General features: G+C 46.2%; 2 protein-coding genes across 7 annotated transcripts in view; both read right to left on the reverse strand.

The window, feature by feature from the left end:
* The window catches only part of FAM98C (family with sequence similarity 98 member C), a 263,283-nt gene that overhangs the window by 43,372 nt on the left and 199,624 nt on the right, over positions 1–20,287 (reverse strand). The window lies entirely within an intron of this gene.
* The window catches only part of SPRED3 (sprouty related EVH1 domain containing 3), a 32,245-nt gene that overhangs the window by 1,949 nt on the left and 10,009 nt on the right, over positions 1–20,287 (reverse strand). For all 4 annotated transcript variants that reach the window (XM_081922238.1, XM_081922239.1, XM_081922241.1 and 1 more), the window contains exons 2-5: positions 6,471–6,642; positions 4,429–4,597; positions 3,088–3,155; positions 2,127–2,288 (exon numbers count right to left, since the gene is read on the reverse strand). In XM_081922238.1, the coding sequence (XP_081778364.1) occupies positions 2,127–2,288; positions 3,088–3,155; positions 4,429–4,597; positions 6,471–6,638 (567 nt within the window). In that variant the 5' untranslated portion in view covers positions 6,639–6,642. The remainder of the gene's footprint in view (positions 1–2,126; positions 2,289–3,087; positions 3,156–4,428; positions 4,598–6,470; positions 6,643–20,287) is intronic.

Genomic DNA, 20,287 nt, shown 5'->3' on the forward strand with positions numbered 1-20,287 from the left:
TAATTGTAAATAAAACCATCTTCTATTTCTTTTTCTTTTCTTTTTCTTCTTCTATTTTCTTTTGTATATTTATAATTTGTAATGTCTGAAATGTAAGGTTTACATTGTACACATTTTAATATTTCTGTATAATAAGGGTTGATTTAAAATTTAAAAAAGAAAAGAAAGCCACAGCTTGATTTGTAACATAGAACACAACTGCTTTATAATATGGTCACGGGACATACAGAAGATATAAAACAGTGCAGATACATAAGAACAGGAATCATACCCTAAACGGCCTCGGTCCTGTATACCTGAAGGAGCGTCTCCACCCCCATCATTCTGCCCGGACGCTGAGGTCCAGCGCTGAGGGCCTTCTGGCGGTTCCCTCGCTGCGAGAAGCCAAGTTACAGGGAACCAGGCAGAGGGCCTTATCGATAGTGGCACCCGCCCTGTGGAACGCCCTCCCACCAGATGTCAAAGAGAAGAACAACTACCAGTCTTTTAGAAGACATGTGTTTAGGGAAGCTTTTAATGTTTAACAGACCACTGTATTTTAATATTTTGTTGGAAGCCGCCCAGAGTCGCTGGGTTAGCCCAGCCAGATGGGCGGGGTATAAATAATAATTTATTATTATTAATTAATAATAATAATAATAATAATTCCCAAATATAATTATAAACAAGCCTCTTGCATACATAACTTAAGTATGTATACAAACTCAATGAGAAGTACGAGCTTGCTTGCAATCTCATTTATTTTATTTTATTTAGAGAAGCCTTTCTCTTCTCGGATTTTTATACGATCTGAAGAGAAACCAGAGTTTTGCTGATCTTTCATATCTGTCAGAGTTGAAAAGCCATGCTCACGACAAGATGCCATGCAGAACTGTGGAATGCTCTGGGAATATCTAAGCGTATTCTACAATTTAAAAAATTGTTTTGATACAATTCTACAGTGGTAATAATAATAATAATAATAATAATAATAATAAATTTTATTTATATCCCGCCTTCCCCAGCCGAAGCCGGGCTCAGGGCGGCTAACAACACTAAAACAGTACATTATAAAACATTATAAAAATGAATTAAAATCAAAATTGATGGCAACCATAAACTAAAGTTTTGTAAAGATTGCCCTGGGAGGGAGTCAGGCTGTGCCCTGGCCAAAGGCCTGGTGGAACAGCTCTGTCTTGCAGGCCCTGCGGAAAGATGTCAAGTCCCGCAGGGCCCTTGTCTCTTGTGACAGAGTGTTCCACCAGGTTGGAGCCGCAGCCGAAAAGGCCCTGGCTCTAGTTGAGGCCAGCCTAACTTCTCTGTGGCCTGGGACCTTCAAGGTGTTTTTATTTGAAGACCGTAAGTTCCTCTGTGGGGCATACCAGGAGAGGCGGTCCCGTAGGTACGAGGGCCCTAGGCCGTATAGGGTACCTTGGGTTAAGTGCTTAATTCGTTCCGGAGGTCCATTCTTAACCTGAAACTGTTCTTAACCTGAAGCACCACTTCAGCTAATGGGGCCTCCTGCTGCACCGCCAGAGCACGATTTCTGTTCTTATCCTGAAGCAAAGTTCTTCACCTGAGGTACTATTTCTGGGTTAGCGGAGTCTGTAACCTGAAGCGTATGTAACCCGAGGTATCACTGTATACCTCACTGCACTGAATTGTCTGAATGCTTCTTTTTATTGTCCTTGAATCAGAAAGGTTTTAATGGTGGTGGTGGTGGTTTTCCCTGTAATTTTATTGGAAGACGCCAGCCCAGTTAGTCGGACAGGGTATAAGAATGAATGAATACAGCGGTACCTCGGGTTACAGACGCTTCAGGTTACAGATGCTTCAGGTTACAGACTCCACTAACTCAGAAATAGTACCTCGGGTTAAGAACTTTGCTTCAGGATAAGAACAGAAATCATGCTCAGGCGGTGCGGCGCAGTGGGAGGCCCCATTAGTTAAAGTGGTGCTTCACGTTAAGAACAGTTTCAGGTTAAGAACAGACCTCCTGAACGAATTAAGTTCTTAACCCGAGGTACCACTGTAATTACATAAATAAATAGTTTGAAGAGTACTCTCCACGGCAGCAAGGGCTTCTCAAAATAACCACATCCGATAACCCAGAAGCCCCAGAGACAATCCCAGCCCCAGACACGTACCGGCCCGCTCGACGTTGCTCCCTGCGCCGTGCTGAAGGAGAACTCTTCAGAGACCGGGGACCGCAAGTAGCAGCTGGAGGAGGACTCACTGGTGACGATGGTGATGGGTTTGGGCAGCATTTCCTTGCGGCTGTTCGACGAGGACTCGCTGTCCGTGTGGACCTAGAAAGAGAGAAAGAGAGTTGGCAGAGTCCCACACTACCCCTTGGTCCAGGCCATGGGTAGGCAAACTAAGGCCTGGGGGCCGGATCCGGCCCAATCGCCTTCTCAGACTGGCCTGCGAATGATCCAGGAATCAGCGTGTTTTTACATGAGTAGAATGTGTTAAGATATTCCGTTCCACCTTACGAGGAACAGGCTGTTGGGTATCATGTGCCTGTTTACATTCCGGCACAGCTTGCTGGGAACTTCCGTTTGTGTATAGCTTTTGCTTATGGTTTTTGCTTGGACACGAAGGGGAGAAGACATGTTTTTCCCTTTCTCCTGATGCTGAATAAAATGCCTGTAAATACGCTTCACTGGGACGCGGGTGGCGTTGTGGGCTAAACTACAGATTGGGTTAAACCGCCAATCAGAAGGTTGGCGGTTCGAATCCCCGCGATGGGGTGAGCTCCCGTTGCTCGGTCCCTGCTCCTGCCAACCTAGCAGTTCAAAAGCACATCAAAGTGCAAGTAGATAACTAGGTACCGCTCTGGCAGGAAGGTAAACGGTGTTTCCGTGCGCTGCTCTGGTTCGCCAGAAGCGGCTTAGTCATGCTGGTCACATGACCTGGAAGCTCAGGCTCGTGTGTTCGAGCCCCAGGTTGGGCGAAAGATCCCTGCATTGCCCGGGGTTGGACTAGCTGACCCTCAGGGTCCCTTCCAACTCAACAATTCTGTGATTGTATGATTCCTGCCAAGGGAGTAAGACGCTCTGCACACACTCAGAGGCGCCGCACGTGAAATGTCAGGAAACTGCTTACGGCAAGAGCTTCATCTGCCCTGTCGGCGTCGTCCTGGGAGGAGGAGGTAGAGGAAGGCGAGAGGGAACCTGAGAGAATGAAAACAGAGGGGGAGAAAGTTACGGCAACAAAAAAAAACACAACCCCCCCCCCCCATTTTAAACAGCAAAGCTTCAGCTAGGCTGGACATAGTACCATGCACTCTTGGGCAGGATGGATAAAAAATGAATGATTTAGAAAATAATAATCAAAAAAATCAAATGTTTTTTTATTTAAATTGGATTTTTAAAATAAAATGCTTTTGGAGGGAAGAAAATCTTTCTAAAGATAGTTTTCTGTTTAAGTTACATTATAGTCCAAAGGCTATTCATCAGGAAATAATCATTTAGAATCATAGAATCATAGAGTTGGAAGAGACCACAAGGGCCATCGAGTCCAACCCCCTGCCAAGCAGGAAACACCATCAGAGCACTCCTGACATATGGTTGCCAAGCCTCTGCTTAAAGACCTCCAAAGAAGGAGACTCCACCACACTCCTGGGCAGCAAATTCCACTGTCGAACAGCTCTTACTGTCAGGAAGTTCTTCCTAATGTTTAGGTGGAATCTTCTTTCTTGTAGTTTGGATCCATTGCTCCGTGTCCGCTTCTCTGGAGCAGCAGAAAACAACCTTTCTCCCTCCTCTATGTGACATCCTTTTATATATTTTGTTTTAAGTTTTCCATGTGTGCTTAAGTTTGTTGTTGTTTTTTAAATTGTTTAACCACATCAGTTAACAAACATGGACACATATGCTATAATGTTATTGTTTTAGTTAAATAAATTGTTATTAAGGAAATGATTATGTGTCTCCTTCCAATATAGTACAGCAGAAAGGTTTTCCAAATATAAACAGTTAACTTATTAAACCTCACAATAACTTCATAATTACCTATGTATTTCTAATTGTATAGTCAAATCAGTAATGTTTGATATAACCGTAAAAACTACTCTGAAAATTTGTTATTTTAAAAATGAAACCTTCATCTGGTTGTAAATATTAAGATTATACCAGCAAGAATGAGTCTTTCTGTAATATATATATATATATATATATATTCCATTAGCCACCATCCATCCTCCAACCGCCTCCAGACACTCACACAGAACCTTCACCGCCTTCACTGGTTCTGATTTGAAAGAGAGGTAGAGCTGGGTATCATCTGCATATTGATGAACACCCAGCCCAAACCCCCTGATGATCTCTCCCAGCGGCTGCATGTAGATATTGAAAAGCACGGGGCGAGTGCATAGTGTGAAAAACCTGGCAAGCATGCCCCTGACTCTGCAAGTCACCTTGCCCGCCCACCATGCTGCCCCCTCACCTTCAGCAATCTCCTCCAGGGCAGCTTGCACCCCTCTCTCGAAGGCCACGGCGTCGGCAGGGCTCTGGAAAGTGAGGCCAAACTTCTTGTCTCCGACTTTCCAGTGGTGGAAAATGGGGTTCACCTTGTTGTAGACAAGGTCCCTCTTCAGAGCACACTCCAAGATGGTCTGCCGTAGGGAAAGAAGGGGGTTAAGGGGAAACAGCCGCCACCCGAGGTCAAAGGCTGGGAGAGAGGGGAGAAAGGGCTGGATTCACCCCAAATCTGCATCTGCCCTGCCCCTTGGACTGGGAGGCTGTGACCCTGTAAGCGAAAGATCCTCTCCAAACAAAGATAGCAGGACCTCGCAACCCGCAACTGCCATCAAAGGCCCTACACTGTGTGCCACGTCCGCTGGAGGTTCTGAAGGCGACGACACGACAGCAGGCCTTTTTAGTGGTGGCACCTCACTTGTGGAATGCTCTCCCTGGGAAGGCTCGCCTGGTGCCAGATCTTGAGGGGACAAAAAAGCGTTTAGTTTTTGCCAGGCCTTTGGCTTTGTGCAGCCCCTTCCAGCGGGTGGGATGGTTTCACAGAGCTACTATTGCCAGAGGGGTGTAGGGGGTGTTAAGAGGAAGAGTAGTACCTCTGAGGGGGGGGGGACACGCCGTGCTCCTTCTGGGGTACTTTGGTCCCTACCCTGCACTCAGCTCTCACCTGTGGCTCCTAGAAGCTGTCAACCTGTGACAGCGGTCACACCCTGGGAACATCTTCAACAGGGAGGCTAAACCAGCTGAGGGTAGCCAATGGGTCTCAAAGCCTCAGTGAGTTAGGGACTTCCCTGCATGCGAAGACAGACTCTGGCAGATGATAATAATAGTAATAATAATAATAATAATAATAATAATAATAATAATAATATACCCCGTCCATCTGGCTGGGTTTCCCCAGCCACTCTGGGCGACTCCCAACAGAATATTAAAAACACGACAAAACATCAAACATTAAAAACTGGGCTGCCTTCAGATGTCTTCTAAAAGTCCAATAGTTGTTTATTTCCTTGACATCTGATGGGAGGGCGATCCAAAGGTAGACGAGACCAACAGTGGGCTCAACAGTCAAAAAGGAGCTTTCTGTATATGCTGTAGAGCAGGGCTCAGCAACCTGAGGTCCATGGGCTACATTCTGCACCCGCTGAAGTTTCTGGGTCAGCTTCAAGGGCAGCCCCGCATAGAGCGAGTTACAATAATCAAGCTTGGAGGTGACTGTTGCATGGATCACTGTGGCCGGATCAGGGAGAGAAAGGGAAGGAACCAACTGCTTAATACGGTGGAGGTGGAAAAATGCCACCTTTGCTGTATGAAGTATACTCTGAGTCGAGAGTGGATTTCATGCTCTTTATTCAGCTCATAGCGGTGAGGAGGAATGGAAGCTCCCCCAAAATATCTGCTTTATATACATTATTTACACAATGGGCCCCACGTGATTGGCTAATTCCGGGATTCTCCTGTAGGCCAATCAGGTTGTGGATTCACTTCCACCTGGAGCTGGATTGGGTGACTCCTGCGGACCAATCAGACTGCTTCATTGTTCTAGGACCAATCAGACTGCTGCATTCTGGATCCTATTGTTCTAGGACCAATCAGACTGCTGTATCTTGGCTCCTATTATTCTAGGACCAATCAGACTGCTGCATTCTGGATCCTATTGTTCTAGGACTAATCAGACTGCTGTATTTTGGATCCTATTATTCTAGGACCAATCAGACTGCTGCATTCTGGATCCTATTGTTCTAGGACTAATCAGACTGCTGCATTCTGGATCCTATTGTTCTAGGACTAATCAGACTGCTGCTTTTTGGATCCTATTGAACTCAGTACATAACACTGTGTCTGCAACCTACGCCTCCATGGAAAGGGAGGCATCGAAGGTTACACCCAAGCCCTTTTGCTGAATTTATTTCAATGGTGGGCTCTTCTGTTTGCAACCTCCTCTTTCCCTTCCCGCCAGCTGCACGTCGCAAACCCCCTCTTCTCCCCGAATAAAACCCCTGTCGACCTCACCGTTTGGTCCCGCAGGCGCTCCCCGCTGATCAGGTACTGGCGACGCCGCCCTTCCTCTGGGCGCCGGACTTTGCAGATGGTGACGTGGCTCAGGCCGCCGCCGCCCATGGGCACCCAACCCCCGCTTGAGTCGTCTCGGGTCATCACCACAGCCCGCACCCGAACCATGTAACTGGGGAAGGAAGGAGGGCAAAGAGATAGAAGAATTCAGAAGGAACCACTCTGGAGACGAGGTTAAACAAGAACGGGGCCGTTTTGAAAACTACCATATTTTTCTTTTCTTTTTATATAAATATTTATTAGGGTTTCCAATTTAATACAGACATAAATGCCACAAAAAAAGAAACAGATAATACACAAAAAAGAAAAATACAAAAATATCAAAAAAACAATTTAAAACAAAACAAAACATAACAAATATAATTCCCATCACTTATTTCCGTTATCTTATGTCTTGGACCTCCTCTCACCTCCCCCTTTTATATTCCAAATCAAATCTTATTTCAGCAAATTCTTATTATAACTTAATATAAATTATCTTAGCTTATTACTCAACCTTTGCATTACAGCTGGTAACCACTTAATTCCAATCCAACATCATTCTAACATTCATTAATTTTACAATACAGTATTTCTGTAAATAGTCTTTAAATTTCCTCCAGTCCTCTTCCACCGACTCTTTTCCCTGGTCCCGGATTCTGCCGGTCATTTCTGCCAGTCCCATGTAGTCGATCATCTTCATCTGCCATTCTTCCAGCGTGGGTAAATCTTGTGTCTTCCAATATTTTGCGATGAGAAGAAAACTACCATATTTTTCCCTCGATAAGACGCACTTTCCCCCTCCTAAAAATTATGGGGAAATGTGTGTGCGTCTTATGGAGCGAATGCAGGCGGGAGGCTCTGCTCAGCGCTCACTTTAAAGAGCCGCGTGGAGCGTGTGTGCGGCTCTTGGGGGCTTTTCCCTCAGGAGGGAGAGGGGCTGCCCTTCTCCCTCCTTGGGAAAAGCCCCCAAGAACCGCACACACACGGCGTGCGCTCTTTAAATGGAGCACGGCTCTTGGGGGAGCCTTAGCTGTGCGCAGTCTCTCCCAGGCAGGCGATGAAGGCTCCCCTTGCCTGGGAGAGGCTGCCAGCAGTGGCGTAGCGTGGGGGGTGCAGGGGGGGCCGGCCGCACCGGGCGCAACATCTGGTGGTTAGGGAAATCCACGGGTTAGGGGGCGCAAATCCATGGGTTAGGGGGCGCAAATTACTTGCCTTGCCCCGGGTGCTGATAACCCACGCTACGCCACTGGCTGCCAGGGGCTAAAGAAGCCAGGACAGTGATCAGGATCCCACTGGCTGTTCTAGCTTCTGGCTTAGCCACGGGATGAAGTCTCTGCAGAGGAGTGGGGAGCCTTCATCCCGCTGCCCTGCGGAGGCTTCGCGCAGCTATCCCTTGGCTTTTGTGGGAGGTGGCGGAAGGGACAGAGCGTGTGGCTCTGTCCCTTCCCCGACCTCCCACCAAAGCCCCCAAGAGCCGCGCTCTTGCAGGAGGAAAGCCAGTAGGCTTGCTTTCGCTGAAGCCAGGAGGGCAAGTGGGATCAGTGCGCACCGATCCCGCTTGCTCTCCTGGCTTCAGGGGTAGCGCTGCAAAGCCTCCTGAGTGAAAAGGGAGGAGCGCTCCCTCTTAGCTCAGGAGGCTTCTTATTTCTTGTTTTCCTCCCCTAAAAACTAGGTGCATCCAATCTTCTGGTGAGTCTAATAGAGCGAAAAATACAGTATCTGACAAAACATGGTTCCCTCCTGTGAAAATAGGAAACCTATATTTTCATAAATTCTCTGTGTTTTTATTTTTAATCTTTTTTTTCCCTTTGGTCCCTGCGGTTTGTAAATACGTGAGTGTCATTTTGGACAGCATCTTTCCAAAGTTCTTACTTCGTCAAATTGTTAAGTAAACAGGACTTCTAGGTTTCCTTTGGTGTAATTGGACCGCCTTATCCTTTACTTCCACATGAACATCATTTTGTTAATTTGTTTATTCATGGGCTATTCTGGTGCCATGGGAGAAAACAGTCCTCCGCTCTTTCTCTCACACACAAACCAATTTATTACTATTTGTTGTTGTTGTTTAAGGACTCCTAGGCATAGCTGTCAACTTACAGATATGAAAATAAGGGACCAGCAGCCTCGAAAATAAGGGCTCAGCAGCCAAAATAAGGGATTTTCCCAGCACATGTATGTTCGACTTCTGAGCCCCTCCGAGCCAAAGGCAGAAAGCCCAGCCAGCAGCCAAACGAAGCCTCAAGCGGTGGTTCCCACAGCACAGCAACCCGGCAAAGGGGATGCAGCAAGGAAAACCACCGTCACCTCTCTGCTGGGAAGCGCTGAGCAAAGGCGAGTCCCCAAGCAACGCGGCCGATTTGACTGGCACAAGGCATGCAAGCTCCATCCCCCAGTCGTTCTTAGACTCCTTATTGGGTGAGCAACGCAGCCAAGCAACATAGTTGGAGCCTCCCTCCTCCCTGGCCAGCAGGGAGGGAGGGAGAGGAGCTGCTTCCTTTGAAACCCGGGAAATTTAAGGGGCATCATCAATAAGGGACAGCAGCGGGACACAGCGCTGGGATAAGGGAGTTTCCCGCCAAATAAGGGACGGTTGACAGCTATGCTCCTAGGAGGAGGGCAGAGAGAAGGAATGCCCAGGTGCATCTGCAGCAGCACAACCGAACGCCTTCCTCTGCCCCAGCTGACACAAAACATGTCTCTCCTGTATCGGTCTCTACAGCCACAGCAGGTGCTGTAACTCTCCAACGGTTTGACTTCACCCCCAAATGTGCACACTTCCCTGTCTCCCGAGAAAGATGGATGATATCTATTACCTGCCCTTCACTCTAAGGTCCCAGGGTACGTGGCAACATTGCAACACAACATTGCATGCAACACAACATCACAATGCAATATTTTAAAGTGTGCAACTCCAGAAATAAGGCAGGGTGGATTAAAATAAAAGGTTTTTTTTAAATTAAAAAATCATTTTATTTTTTTTAAATAGGATTTTTAAAATTTACATTGGATTTTTAAAATATGTAAAATGCTTTTGGAGGAAAAAAATCTAAAGATACTTTTCTATTTAAGTTACATTATAGTCCAACAGCTATTCATCAGGAAATAAGGATTTGTTTTATGTTTTTCATGTGTGCTAAAACTCAGTCCAAGTTTTTTTAAAAATAAAAATTGTTTAACCACCTCAGTTAACAACCATGGATACATATGCTATAATGTTACTGTTTTAGTTAAATAAACTGTTTAAATTGTTATTAAGGGAATGATTACTTTTCTCCTTCCAATAAAGTACAGCAGAAAAGTTAACTTATTATTAACAGTTAACTTATTATTAACCTCACCATAATTTCATAATTATCTGTCTATGTATTTCTAATCGTATAGCCAAATCAGTAATTTTTGAGATAACTGTAAAAACTACTCTGAAAATTTGTTATTCTAAAAATGAAACCTTCATCTGGTTGTAAATATGAAGATTATACCAGCAAAAATGTGTCTTTCTGTAAAAAAAAGGAAAAAGATTTAAATCAAGTCTTACCGACTAGTGATTTAAATTGTGATTAAAATCCTTTGATTTAAATCAAATCCGCCCTGTAAGGTTGGTTGGTTGACATCCATCTGTCTCAGGAAGAGGCCCCTTTGGGAGGTGAAGTCAAAATGTTGGAAGGTTTCAGCACCTGAATCTGAAAAATATACCCTTTCAAGTGCCAAAAGCCAGGGCAAAAAGGTGTGATGTTGCTGATGATTTCATAAGATTGCATTAAAGCTTTTTCATAATGCAATGGAATGCAATAAGCATAATGAAAGAAACTAATCTAAATACAAACAGAAACAGCAAAAGAAAGGGGAATGCAGAGTCCGCTTTAAATGTATAGCTTTTCCCACACGGAAACTGCTCTCCCCAGTGAGATAAACCTTTCTTCTTCCCGTCTCTCACCCTGAATTATCTTCCCTTCAACAAATGAAACTGATTTGTAAAAATGTTACATGGGGGAAAAAAATACGAGAGAGAGACATTGCACACACTCTTGTAAATCAATAAAATCTTTAATAATAATCAAAAGACAGTGTCATGTTTTTAGATCAGGGGTAGGCAAACTAAGGCCTGGGGGCCGGATCCGGCCTGCAGGCAGTCCAGGAATCAGCATATTTTTACACAGGTAGAATGTGTCCTTTTATTTTAATAATAAATAATAATAATAATAATAATAATAATAATAATAATAATAATAATAATAATAATTATAATTATTTATTATTTATACCCCGCCCATCTGGCTGGGCCTCCCCAGCCACTCTGGGCGGCTTCCATAGAAACCAAAAATACAGTAAAATATCACACATTAAAAGCTTCCCTGAACAGGGCTGCCTTAAGATGTCTTCTGAATGTCAGGTAGTTGTTTATCGCTTTGACATCTGCTGGAAGGGCGTTCCACAGGGCGGGCGCCACTACCGAGAAGGCCCTCTGCCTGGTACCCTGTAGCTTTGCTTCTCACAATGAGGGAACCGCCAGAAGGCCCTTGGTGCTGGACCTCAGCGTCCGGGCAGAATGATGGGGGTGGAGATGCTCCTTCAGGTATACTGGGCCAAGGCCTTTAGGGCTTTAAAGGTCAGCACCAACACTGGGCCAATGTAGGTCTTTCAAGACCGGTGTTATATGGTCTCGGCGGGAGGGTCTCATCCTGCGTACCAGATGGAGCTGGTAAACAGCTGCCCTGGACACAGAATTGACCTTCGCCTCCATGGACAGCTGTGAGTCCAAAATGACTCCCAGGCTGCGCACCTGGTCCTTCAGGGGCACAGTTACCCCATTCAGGACCAGGGAATCCTCCACACCTGCCCGCCTCCTGTGCCCCAAAAACAGTACTTCTGTCTTGTCAGGATTCAACCTCAATCTGTTAGCCGCCATCCATCCTCCAACTGCCTCCAGACACTCACACAGGACCTTCACCGCCTTCACTGGTTCTGATTTAAAAGAGAGGTAGAGCTGGGTATCAGCCGCATATTGATGAACACCCAGCCCAAACCTCCTGATGATCTCTCCCAGCGGCTGCATGTAGAAGTTGAAAAGCATGGGGGAGAAGACAGAACCCTGAGGCACCCCACAAGTGAGCGGCCAGGAGTCCGAACACTCATCCCCCCCCCACCACTTTCTGAACACGGCCCAGGAGAAAGGAGCGGATCCCACATCTGTGGGTTATTTGTGGGGCCTGCCTGGTGTTTTTACATGAGCAGAATGTGTGCTTTTATTAAAAATGCATCTCTGGGTTATTTGTGGGGCATAGGAATTCGTTCGTTCCCCCCCTCCAAAAAAAATATAGTCCGGCCCCCCGCAAGGTCTAAGGGACAGTGGACCGGCCCCCTGCTGAAAAAGTTGACTGACCCTGTTTTAGATGATTCAAAATGCCTGAAGTAAACAGTTGCAACCGTGAGAACGGCCCTGTAATGTAGGTCAGAATTATTCCCCTCCAAGCTGCATGTCGTGAGGAGGAACCCTGAGGATGAGAGTTTGGCCCGCGTTGATGCACAGAATCAGGCCAAGAAGTGTGCTGAAGGCAAGGCAGAATTTGCATTAGGCACTTCGTAGCTCAGCTTCTGAGAAAAGCAATGACAAAACTACACAGCATCTTAAAAAGCAGAGACACCACCTTGCCAACAAAGGTCCGTATAGTTAAAGCTATGGTTTTCCCAGTAGTGATGTATGGAAGTGAGAGCTGGACCATAAAGAAGGCTGATCGCCAAAGAATTAATGCTTTTGAATTCTGGTGCTGGAAGAGACTCCTGAGAGTCCCATGGACTGCAAGAAGATCAAACCTCTCCATTCTGAAAGAAATCAGCCCTGAGTGCTCACTGGAAGGACAGATCGTGAAGCTGAGGCTCCAAGACTTTGGCCACCTCATGAGAAGAGAAGACTCCCTGGAGAAGACCCTGATGTTGGGAAAGATGGAGGGCACAAGGAGAAGGGGACGATAGAGGACGAGATGGTTGGACAGTGTTGTCGAAGCTACCAGCATGAGTTTGACCAAACTGCGGGAGGCAGTGGAAGACAGAAGTGCCTGGCATGCTCTGGTCCAGGGGTCACGAAGAAGCGGACACAACTAAACGACTAAACAACAACAAAGCTCAGCTTCTGTTCAGCCATTGTGCACCTCTCAGGTCATCCGCTCTGGTTGACGGCTGGTCCCCACAGCCAGAGATCAGGGATGGGGAAATTCCACGGCCTGGCTCAAATCCTCACCCCAGGTATATATTCTTTTTTATAAAAAATTGTTTAATCATTTTTTTGATACAAACATCAACCGCAAAAGACACATACAACAAAAACTATAATAACAATAACACAATCTGACAATTCAGATTTGAATACACTGATATACCTATGACTACACCTTTTTTAACAATATCTTCCCACCTCTCTCTCCTCCCTCTACTTCCCACCAATATCCACCTTATCGCTTAAATATTTATTCCAGATTTCTTCATATTTATCCATTCTTATTTTGCGTTGACATGCAATTTGTTCGTATGTAGCTAATCTGTCCATATTATCAATCTATGTGCTCAATGGCTCTTCCAATTCATCAAGACAAGTTTTTTTTGCTTCTAATATAGCATGGTACATCCATTTTGACCCCTTGAAATCTCCCACGTTTCCGGAATATAATTTATAATTAAATTTAGTTCCCCTAAATAACAATTTCTTTTTATTTGCTCTTGCTCTAAATATCCTCACCTCGCACCAAAATGATCTTATCATCGGGCAGTTAATCAACATAAGTTCTTGCGCATCCTTCCAGACTTTCTGCTACTCTACCTTTCACCTGTATTGTGGGTCTAATCACCACAACAAACTCCCTGGAAGGAGCATTTATTCATTCCACAAAGCGGTTTACCAAAAGGAGCGAAACAAGGACATTATCAGTAAAAACAAGGAGAAGGGGACAACAGAGGACGAGATGGTTGGACAGCGTTCTTGAAGCTACAAACATGAGTTTGACCAAACTGCGGGAGGCAGTGGAAGACAGGAGGGCCTGGCGTGCTCTGATCCAGGGGGTCACAAAGAGTCGGACACAACTAAACGACTAAACAACAACAACAAGAAGAATGTGTGCTTTTATTTAAAATGCATCTCTGGGTTATTTGTGGGGCATAGGAATTCATTCACCCCCCCAAAAAAAAATACAGTTCGGCCCACCCCATGTTTGAGGGACGGTGGACTGGCCCACGGCTGAAAAAGGTTGCTGACCCATGGTCTAACCCATCTTTTATGACCTCTTTTTAAAAAAAACGTATCTGGAGAAGGCAGGGCTTGAACCTGGGACGTTCTACATGCCAAGCAGGTGCCGCGCTTGTGTCTTGGCCGAATGTTAGCAAAAGGCAGCTGGCTTTAGATGTGCCCGCATCACAGTCACTGGAACAGCAGCCTCAGCTGCCGAGCGTTATGCAAACTCTGATCTAATCTGATTCTTATAGCAAGCAAATGTTTTTTCGGTACCTGGTTCGCAAAGTTAATCATTAAATTGCTTGGGGGTGGGGCAGGTTGGGGGTGGGGTGGTGAGATGTCTCCTTGACTGGGAGAAAAAGGAGGCGGAGGACGCTGGTTTCGATCTTGTGCAACGAGGCCTCTGGGTGCAGTCACTTGCGCAGCACATCCAGAGACGTCCTTCATAAGAGAGTGTAAGCAAAATAAATAAAAAAGGGAGAGATACGAGGGTGGGAAACCAGTTGAACATGTGCAATAGCATAAATAAAGGAGGCAGGCAGATGCAGAGCACTGACAGTTCCTGTAGGCAGGCAAACCGTCAGACGACTGTTTATTCAGCGTTCGTCCTCATCTCCTTGCACAAGGCTTGCACAGTGGTTGAAATGTACACCTGTTCATGCCCAGAAGATGTGGCATTCAACACTTTGAACGCAGGTGCGTGCGGGGTTTTTGCAAGGGTCTTTAAAAATGTGGCACCATTATGATTTATGCAATTTAATTGTCGCATATTTTTTTTTTGCCATGGCAACTCAAAACGACTTACAATATTTTAAACGAACACCAACATACGTTAAACCCAGCATCTTTTTAAAAAAACCTAATCTAAAAGAGAATTCTGTTTATTAAAAAGTAGATTGAAACACCCCACTTCCAGCAAAAGGCCACAGATAATTAAAAGCAAAAGTCCTGATGGGAAAAAAGAAAAAGCTTTTTCCCGGCACCTAAAGATACGTAATTATTATTTTTAACACTGACTTATTGATCGCTTTCTGAACCACCGTCTGTCTCACGGCAAAATAATTAAAAACAGTTCGAAACACAGAAACAAACAAATAACATTGACGGCGGGACTGAAGCCCTTAGAAACGGTCAAGAACTGTTTATCCAGCTGTGGGGAAGCAAACGTCTTTGCCTGCTTCCAGGAAGAGCAGGCAACGGACGTCTGCCGTTTCTCCTCAACAGGGATGGTATTCCACAGGGCAGGGGCAGCCACACTAAAAGCCCTGCTCCGAGTTATTGAGTTCTTTGGGACTTGCCGCAAAGACTGTGCTGCAGACAGCAGATATCTGCTGGCTGATACAGGGTACCATATTTTTTGCTCTATAAGACTCACTTTTTCCTTCCTAAAAAGTAAGGGGAAATGTGTGTGCGTCTTATGGAGCGAATGCAGGCTGCGCAGCTGTCCCAGAAGCCAGAACAGCAAGAGGGATTGCTGCTTTCACTGCGCAGCGATCCCTCTTGCTGTTCTGGCTTCTGAGATACAGAATATTTTTTTCTTGTTTTCCTCCTCCAAAAACTAGGTGCGTCTTGTGGTCTGGTACATCTTATAGAGTGAAAAATACGGTAATTTCCAGAGGGGGTGTGGGTGAGGTGCTTGATGTGGCAACAGTTTGTGGACTCCCCAAGAAAGGGGCAGGTGACGACGGCCTGTCACAGAGTCTGTCGGTTCGCAGTTCAACTGGGTAAGCGTTGTACATAACAGCTTATGAATCCAATCCTGGGTTTCAGTGCGGTGTATATACACCCCTTGCTGGTTTCATAGAGTCCCCTCTAGGACTGTGCATCTTATAGAGCAAAAAATACAGTGATTTGGTTCCGAATTGCACAGGGACTCACATGTTAGTAACAACATGTGCAAGATGTTATATGCCGGAGGCGGTTTGCCCCCCCCAGCAACCTAAACACTGTGTTCTGCACCACCTGAAGCCTCCGGACAGACCCCAAGGGCAGCCCCACAGAGAGCGCATTGCAGTAATCCAACCATGAGTGCCGTTCATCTCTTGTTTGCCTTTCCCCACCTTATGTGGAGAACAGCACATTGTTTTGTAAAAGCATATAATAATAATAATAATAATAATAATAATAATAATAATAATAATACAGTGGTACCTCAGGTTACATACGCTTCAGGTTACATACGCTTCAGGTTACAGACTCCGCTAACCCAGAAATAGTGCTTCAGGTTAAGAACTTTGCTTCAAGATAAGAACAGAAATCGTGCAGCGGCAGCAGGAGGCCCCATTAGATAAAGTGGTGCTTCAGGTTAAGAACAGTTTCAGGTTAAGAACGGACCTCCGGAACAAATTAAGTACTTAAACCGAGGTACCACTGTAATAATAAACAAACAAACAAACAAACAAACCAATTTTTAATACCCCGCCCTCCCCAGCCAGCGCCAGGCTCAGGGCAGGTAACACCAGTAAAATCACAGTAAAAACATAATAGGGGGAAAAAAACAATTTAAAATACAGTGGTACCTCTGGATGCGAACGGGATCCATTCCGGAGCCCCGTTCGCATCATGAGCAGAATGAAACCCGTGCCTGCGCATGCACGGGTCGCAATTCGCGCTACTGCGCATGACGTCATTTTGAGCGTCTGCGCATGCGCGAGTGGCAAAACCCAGAAGTAATCTAGTCAGTGTTGAGGTATTGGCCTTCCTACCGTAGGGTATGTCCTTTCGGGGGGGGGGTCTTAATTTTTTTAAGGGTCTTAAAAATATGCTTTGGGGTGTGAGGAATTCAAATCCCTCCTCTATTTTGTGACTGGACAACATTTTGCTTGGAAAATCCGCGTCTGGTGAAGAAGCATATAAGGTGCTTTCGGAAAAGCAAAGCGTTTTAATTTCACCCTCTGAAAAATGCCAGGTAATGCTACATAACGACATGATATAACAGAATTGCAAGCACTTGGCAATCGCGTCTTAACGATCTCTGTGCAACTTTGCGCACATTTTTGACTTGCCAGGCAAAAGCAAATCGTATTCATTTCACCAAACGATCTTTTGAATTCCCAAGTCACGTTGCAACTTTTCAGCATGCCCCCCCCCCGCCTTTGAGAATTTGAAAGCTGAAAAATTCAACGTGCATTGCTCCCTACAGTCACACTACCCCAAAAAAGCTGCCCCCCCCCCGCAAAAAATTGTGATTTTTTTTTTGCAAATCCAGAAAAGGAGACATGTGGCCACCCCAGATCTTGATGGAATCCCAACTCCCAGACAGCCCCAGGCAGCAGGGATGATGACTATATGCATGATGAACATCAACATTATTCATTGAAACAGTTAAAACATTCTATTTAAAACATCCCAGAAAAGAATATAATTCAGCAGTGAGTTAAAGACCAGGTGAAAAGACCTATGTGACTGGGTAAAGGTAAAGGGACCCCTGACCATTAGGTCCACTCATGGCTGACTCTGGGGTTGCGGCGCTCATCTCGCTTTATTGGCTGAGGGAGCCGGCGTACAGCTTCCGGGTCATGTGGCCAGCAGGACTAAGCCGCTTCTGGCGAACCAGAGCAGCGAACGGAAACGCCATTTACCTTCCCACTGGAGCGGTACCTATTTATCTACTTGCACCTTGACGTGCTTTCGAACTGCTAGGTTAGCAGGAGCAGGGACTGAGCAACGAGAGCTCACCCTGTTGCGGGGATTTGAACCGCCGACCTTCTGATAGGCAAGCCCTAGGCTCTGTGGTTTAGACCACAGCGCCACCCGTGTCTGCGTAAACAGAAATGTTTTTCGCAGGCAGGAAGAAATGCTGCAGTGAAGAAGCGTGCCAGGTGTCCATCGGCAGGGAGTTCCAAAGCGTGTGCACTAAAAATAGATACACAAGCATGGACACATGCCAAGGCCCGTCCAGCCCAGCCGGAGCACAGGTTGCCAACTTATGGCGTGGCGGTGCTCTTGTGCAGCTCCCACTCGTCTCAAAGGATCCTGCTTGGAAGGGCTACCTGGTGGTGGATCAGGCCCTTGATTAGGATGCCGCTCGGTTTGTATCTAGGGCTGGCGAAGCGGCCGTCGTTTTGCAAAGCATCTACCTGCCAGCAACGCGATGGCACAGTGCCCAAGGACTCTGGTACAGTGGTACCTCTGGTTATGTACTTAATTCGTTCTGGAGGTCCGTTCTTAACCTGAAACTGTTCTTAACCTGAAGCACCGCGTTAGCTAATGGGGCCTCCCACTGCCGCCACGCGATTTCTGTTCTCATCCTGAAGCAAAGTTCTTAACCCGAGGTACTATTTCTGGGTTAGCGGAATCTGTAACCTGAAGCGTCTGTAACCTGAAGTGTTTGTAACCCGAGGTACAGCTGTACTTGATTTCTCCGCAGCTTTACCTCGGTTGCTCTGCAGCGCCACCCCTGCAGGTGGCCGAACAGGGTCACTGCAGCTTCCAGGCCTGCAGTGAACAGGTAACACAAGGAGCCACCAGTGGAATAATAATAATATTTTATTATTTATACCCCGCCCATCTGGCTGGGCTTCCCCAGCCACTCTGGGCGGCTTCCAAAAATATATTAAAATACTGTCACACATAATAATAATAATTTATTATTGTACCCTTTAGTGTACCCTTTTATTAGTGTACCCTTTAAAAAGCTGCTGCCTCTGGCCTGGTCCCTTAGCAAGAGGATTAAAGTGGGTCTCTGTCAGCCCCAATACCTGGTCCTCTGCTTGTTAACACCACCCCCTTGGGCCACCTTCAAAACATTCTAACTGCTTCTGCACAACAAAAACTGAGTCTCTTGCCCATATGTGATTGCTACTGATGAGGATCAGAGCCCAGAGCAAAACTGCTCCCCAAGCAGGGCCATTTTGACATCCTCCTTGGCTCACGGACGACAGCAACAAAACACTGGAGACAGCACACTGGGGTGAAACATCTATGGCTTGCTTCAGCTCCCCAGGAACATCCATCTGAGAATGGAATTTCTCCCAAAACCGAAGACTGGAAGAGTATCAGGGACTTCTAGAAAATAATGGCCCCAGGAATATCTGGCTGACCACCGCCGGAAGCAGAACACTGGGTTTGATGGTGTTTTGGTCCAGCTCTGCAAGGCCACTTCAAACAACCTTTCAACCAATTTAAGCCTGGTGTACGGCTTCCGCAACGGGATGTCCATGGATCAAAAAGCAACATCGAGGAGGTCTATAATCCAGACGAGAATCCAGTCCTAAGAGGCTAGTCCTCAAGAATGTCGCGGGCTGGCTCCGCACAGCAGTGCTCCTAAACCAGCCTCCATCCTGGGTTTAAAGCATGTGCCACTTGCAGACGGCAAAATGTGCAGTCGGGAAACGGCTGCGTTCAGATTTATTCCACGTCGGAAAAGTCAGCCGCCTTGCAGAAGTGGCCCTCAACTGCTTGGGAGGCCGAGAATAAATATTTCTCTGAAAAGCATCATCTGCAGACCCCAGGCAGCAAGCGTGGCAAAATCCTGGCAAAAAAACTGTGCAAGAGCAGTTTGGGAGTGATTCTGCACCAGCCGACAAATCAGTTCCAAAATCCTGGCAAAAAAACTGCGCAAAATCCTGGCAAAATCCCGACAAATCAGTTCCAAAATCCTGGCAAAAAAACTGCGCAAAATCCTAGCAAAAAAACTGCGCAAGAGCAGTTTGGGAGTGATTCTGCACCAGCCGACAAATTAGTTCCAAAGCGGGGGGGGGGGCTGGCAGGTTCCACCGCCCCCCCATAAAGCCCTAACCTGCCACCATCACGCGAATCAAAACCTGGAACCACCCATGGATGAATCACCCCAATTTTAGTCGATCAAAGGCAGCCACGTACCACCCGAACCTCGACAGAAATGCCCTTTTCGAAATACTGAAGGAAACGGGAGAGAGAGAGAGAAAATGTACAGTTTGATAAACAGAAGAAAACTGCACGCCGTTAGAAGGAAAGGCCAGCTAAAGGGGCGAGGGGACGACATTTTCCATTACAGCAATGCTTTCGAATGGACATACACCCTCAGTAACCATATATGTGTGGCTTTCAATTTACAGATTCCCTTCCCTCAAATAATCAGCCGAAGTTGCCCCTTTTTAACACAAACACACACTCCATGTTCACTACACAAAGTACCGTATCTTCTGCTCTATAAGACTCACTTTTCCCCTCCTAAAAAGTAAGGGGAAATGTGTGTGCGTCTTATGGAGCGAATGCAGGCTGCGCAGCTATCCCAGAAGCCAGAACAGCAAGAGGGATTGCTGCTTTCACTGCGCAGCGATCCCTCTTGCTGTTCTGGCTTCTGAGATTCAGAATATTTTTTTCCTTGTTTTCCTCCTCCAAAAACTAGGTGCGTCTTGTGGTCTGGTGCGTCTTATGAAGCGAAAAATACGGTGGTTACCAAAGCTTGCTGTCTGGCCAGGTGCCTTGCTAAGGCTTCTCCACCCCCCAAGCCCTCTTTTAAATTAATTTTTGATTTCTCTTTTTTATTTTTTAAAGGCAAGGTGCCCCCTGCACAGCCAAAAATCTCCCCTCGCACTTTCCTCTTTCTGACATCTTCGCCCCCCTCCCGCTC

This window comes from Podarcis melisellensis, assembly GCF_964234715.1.
Source record: "Podarcis melisellensis genome assembly, chromosome: 8".
Classification (NCBI taxonomy): Eukaryota; Metazoa; Chordata; class Lepidosauria; order Squamata; family Lacertidae; genus Podarcis; species Podarcis melisellensis.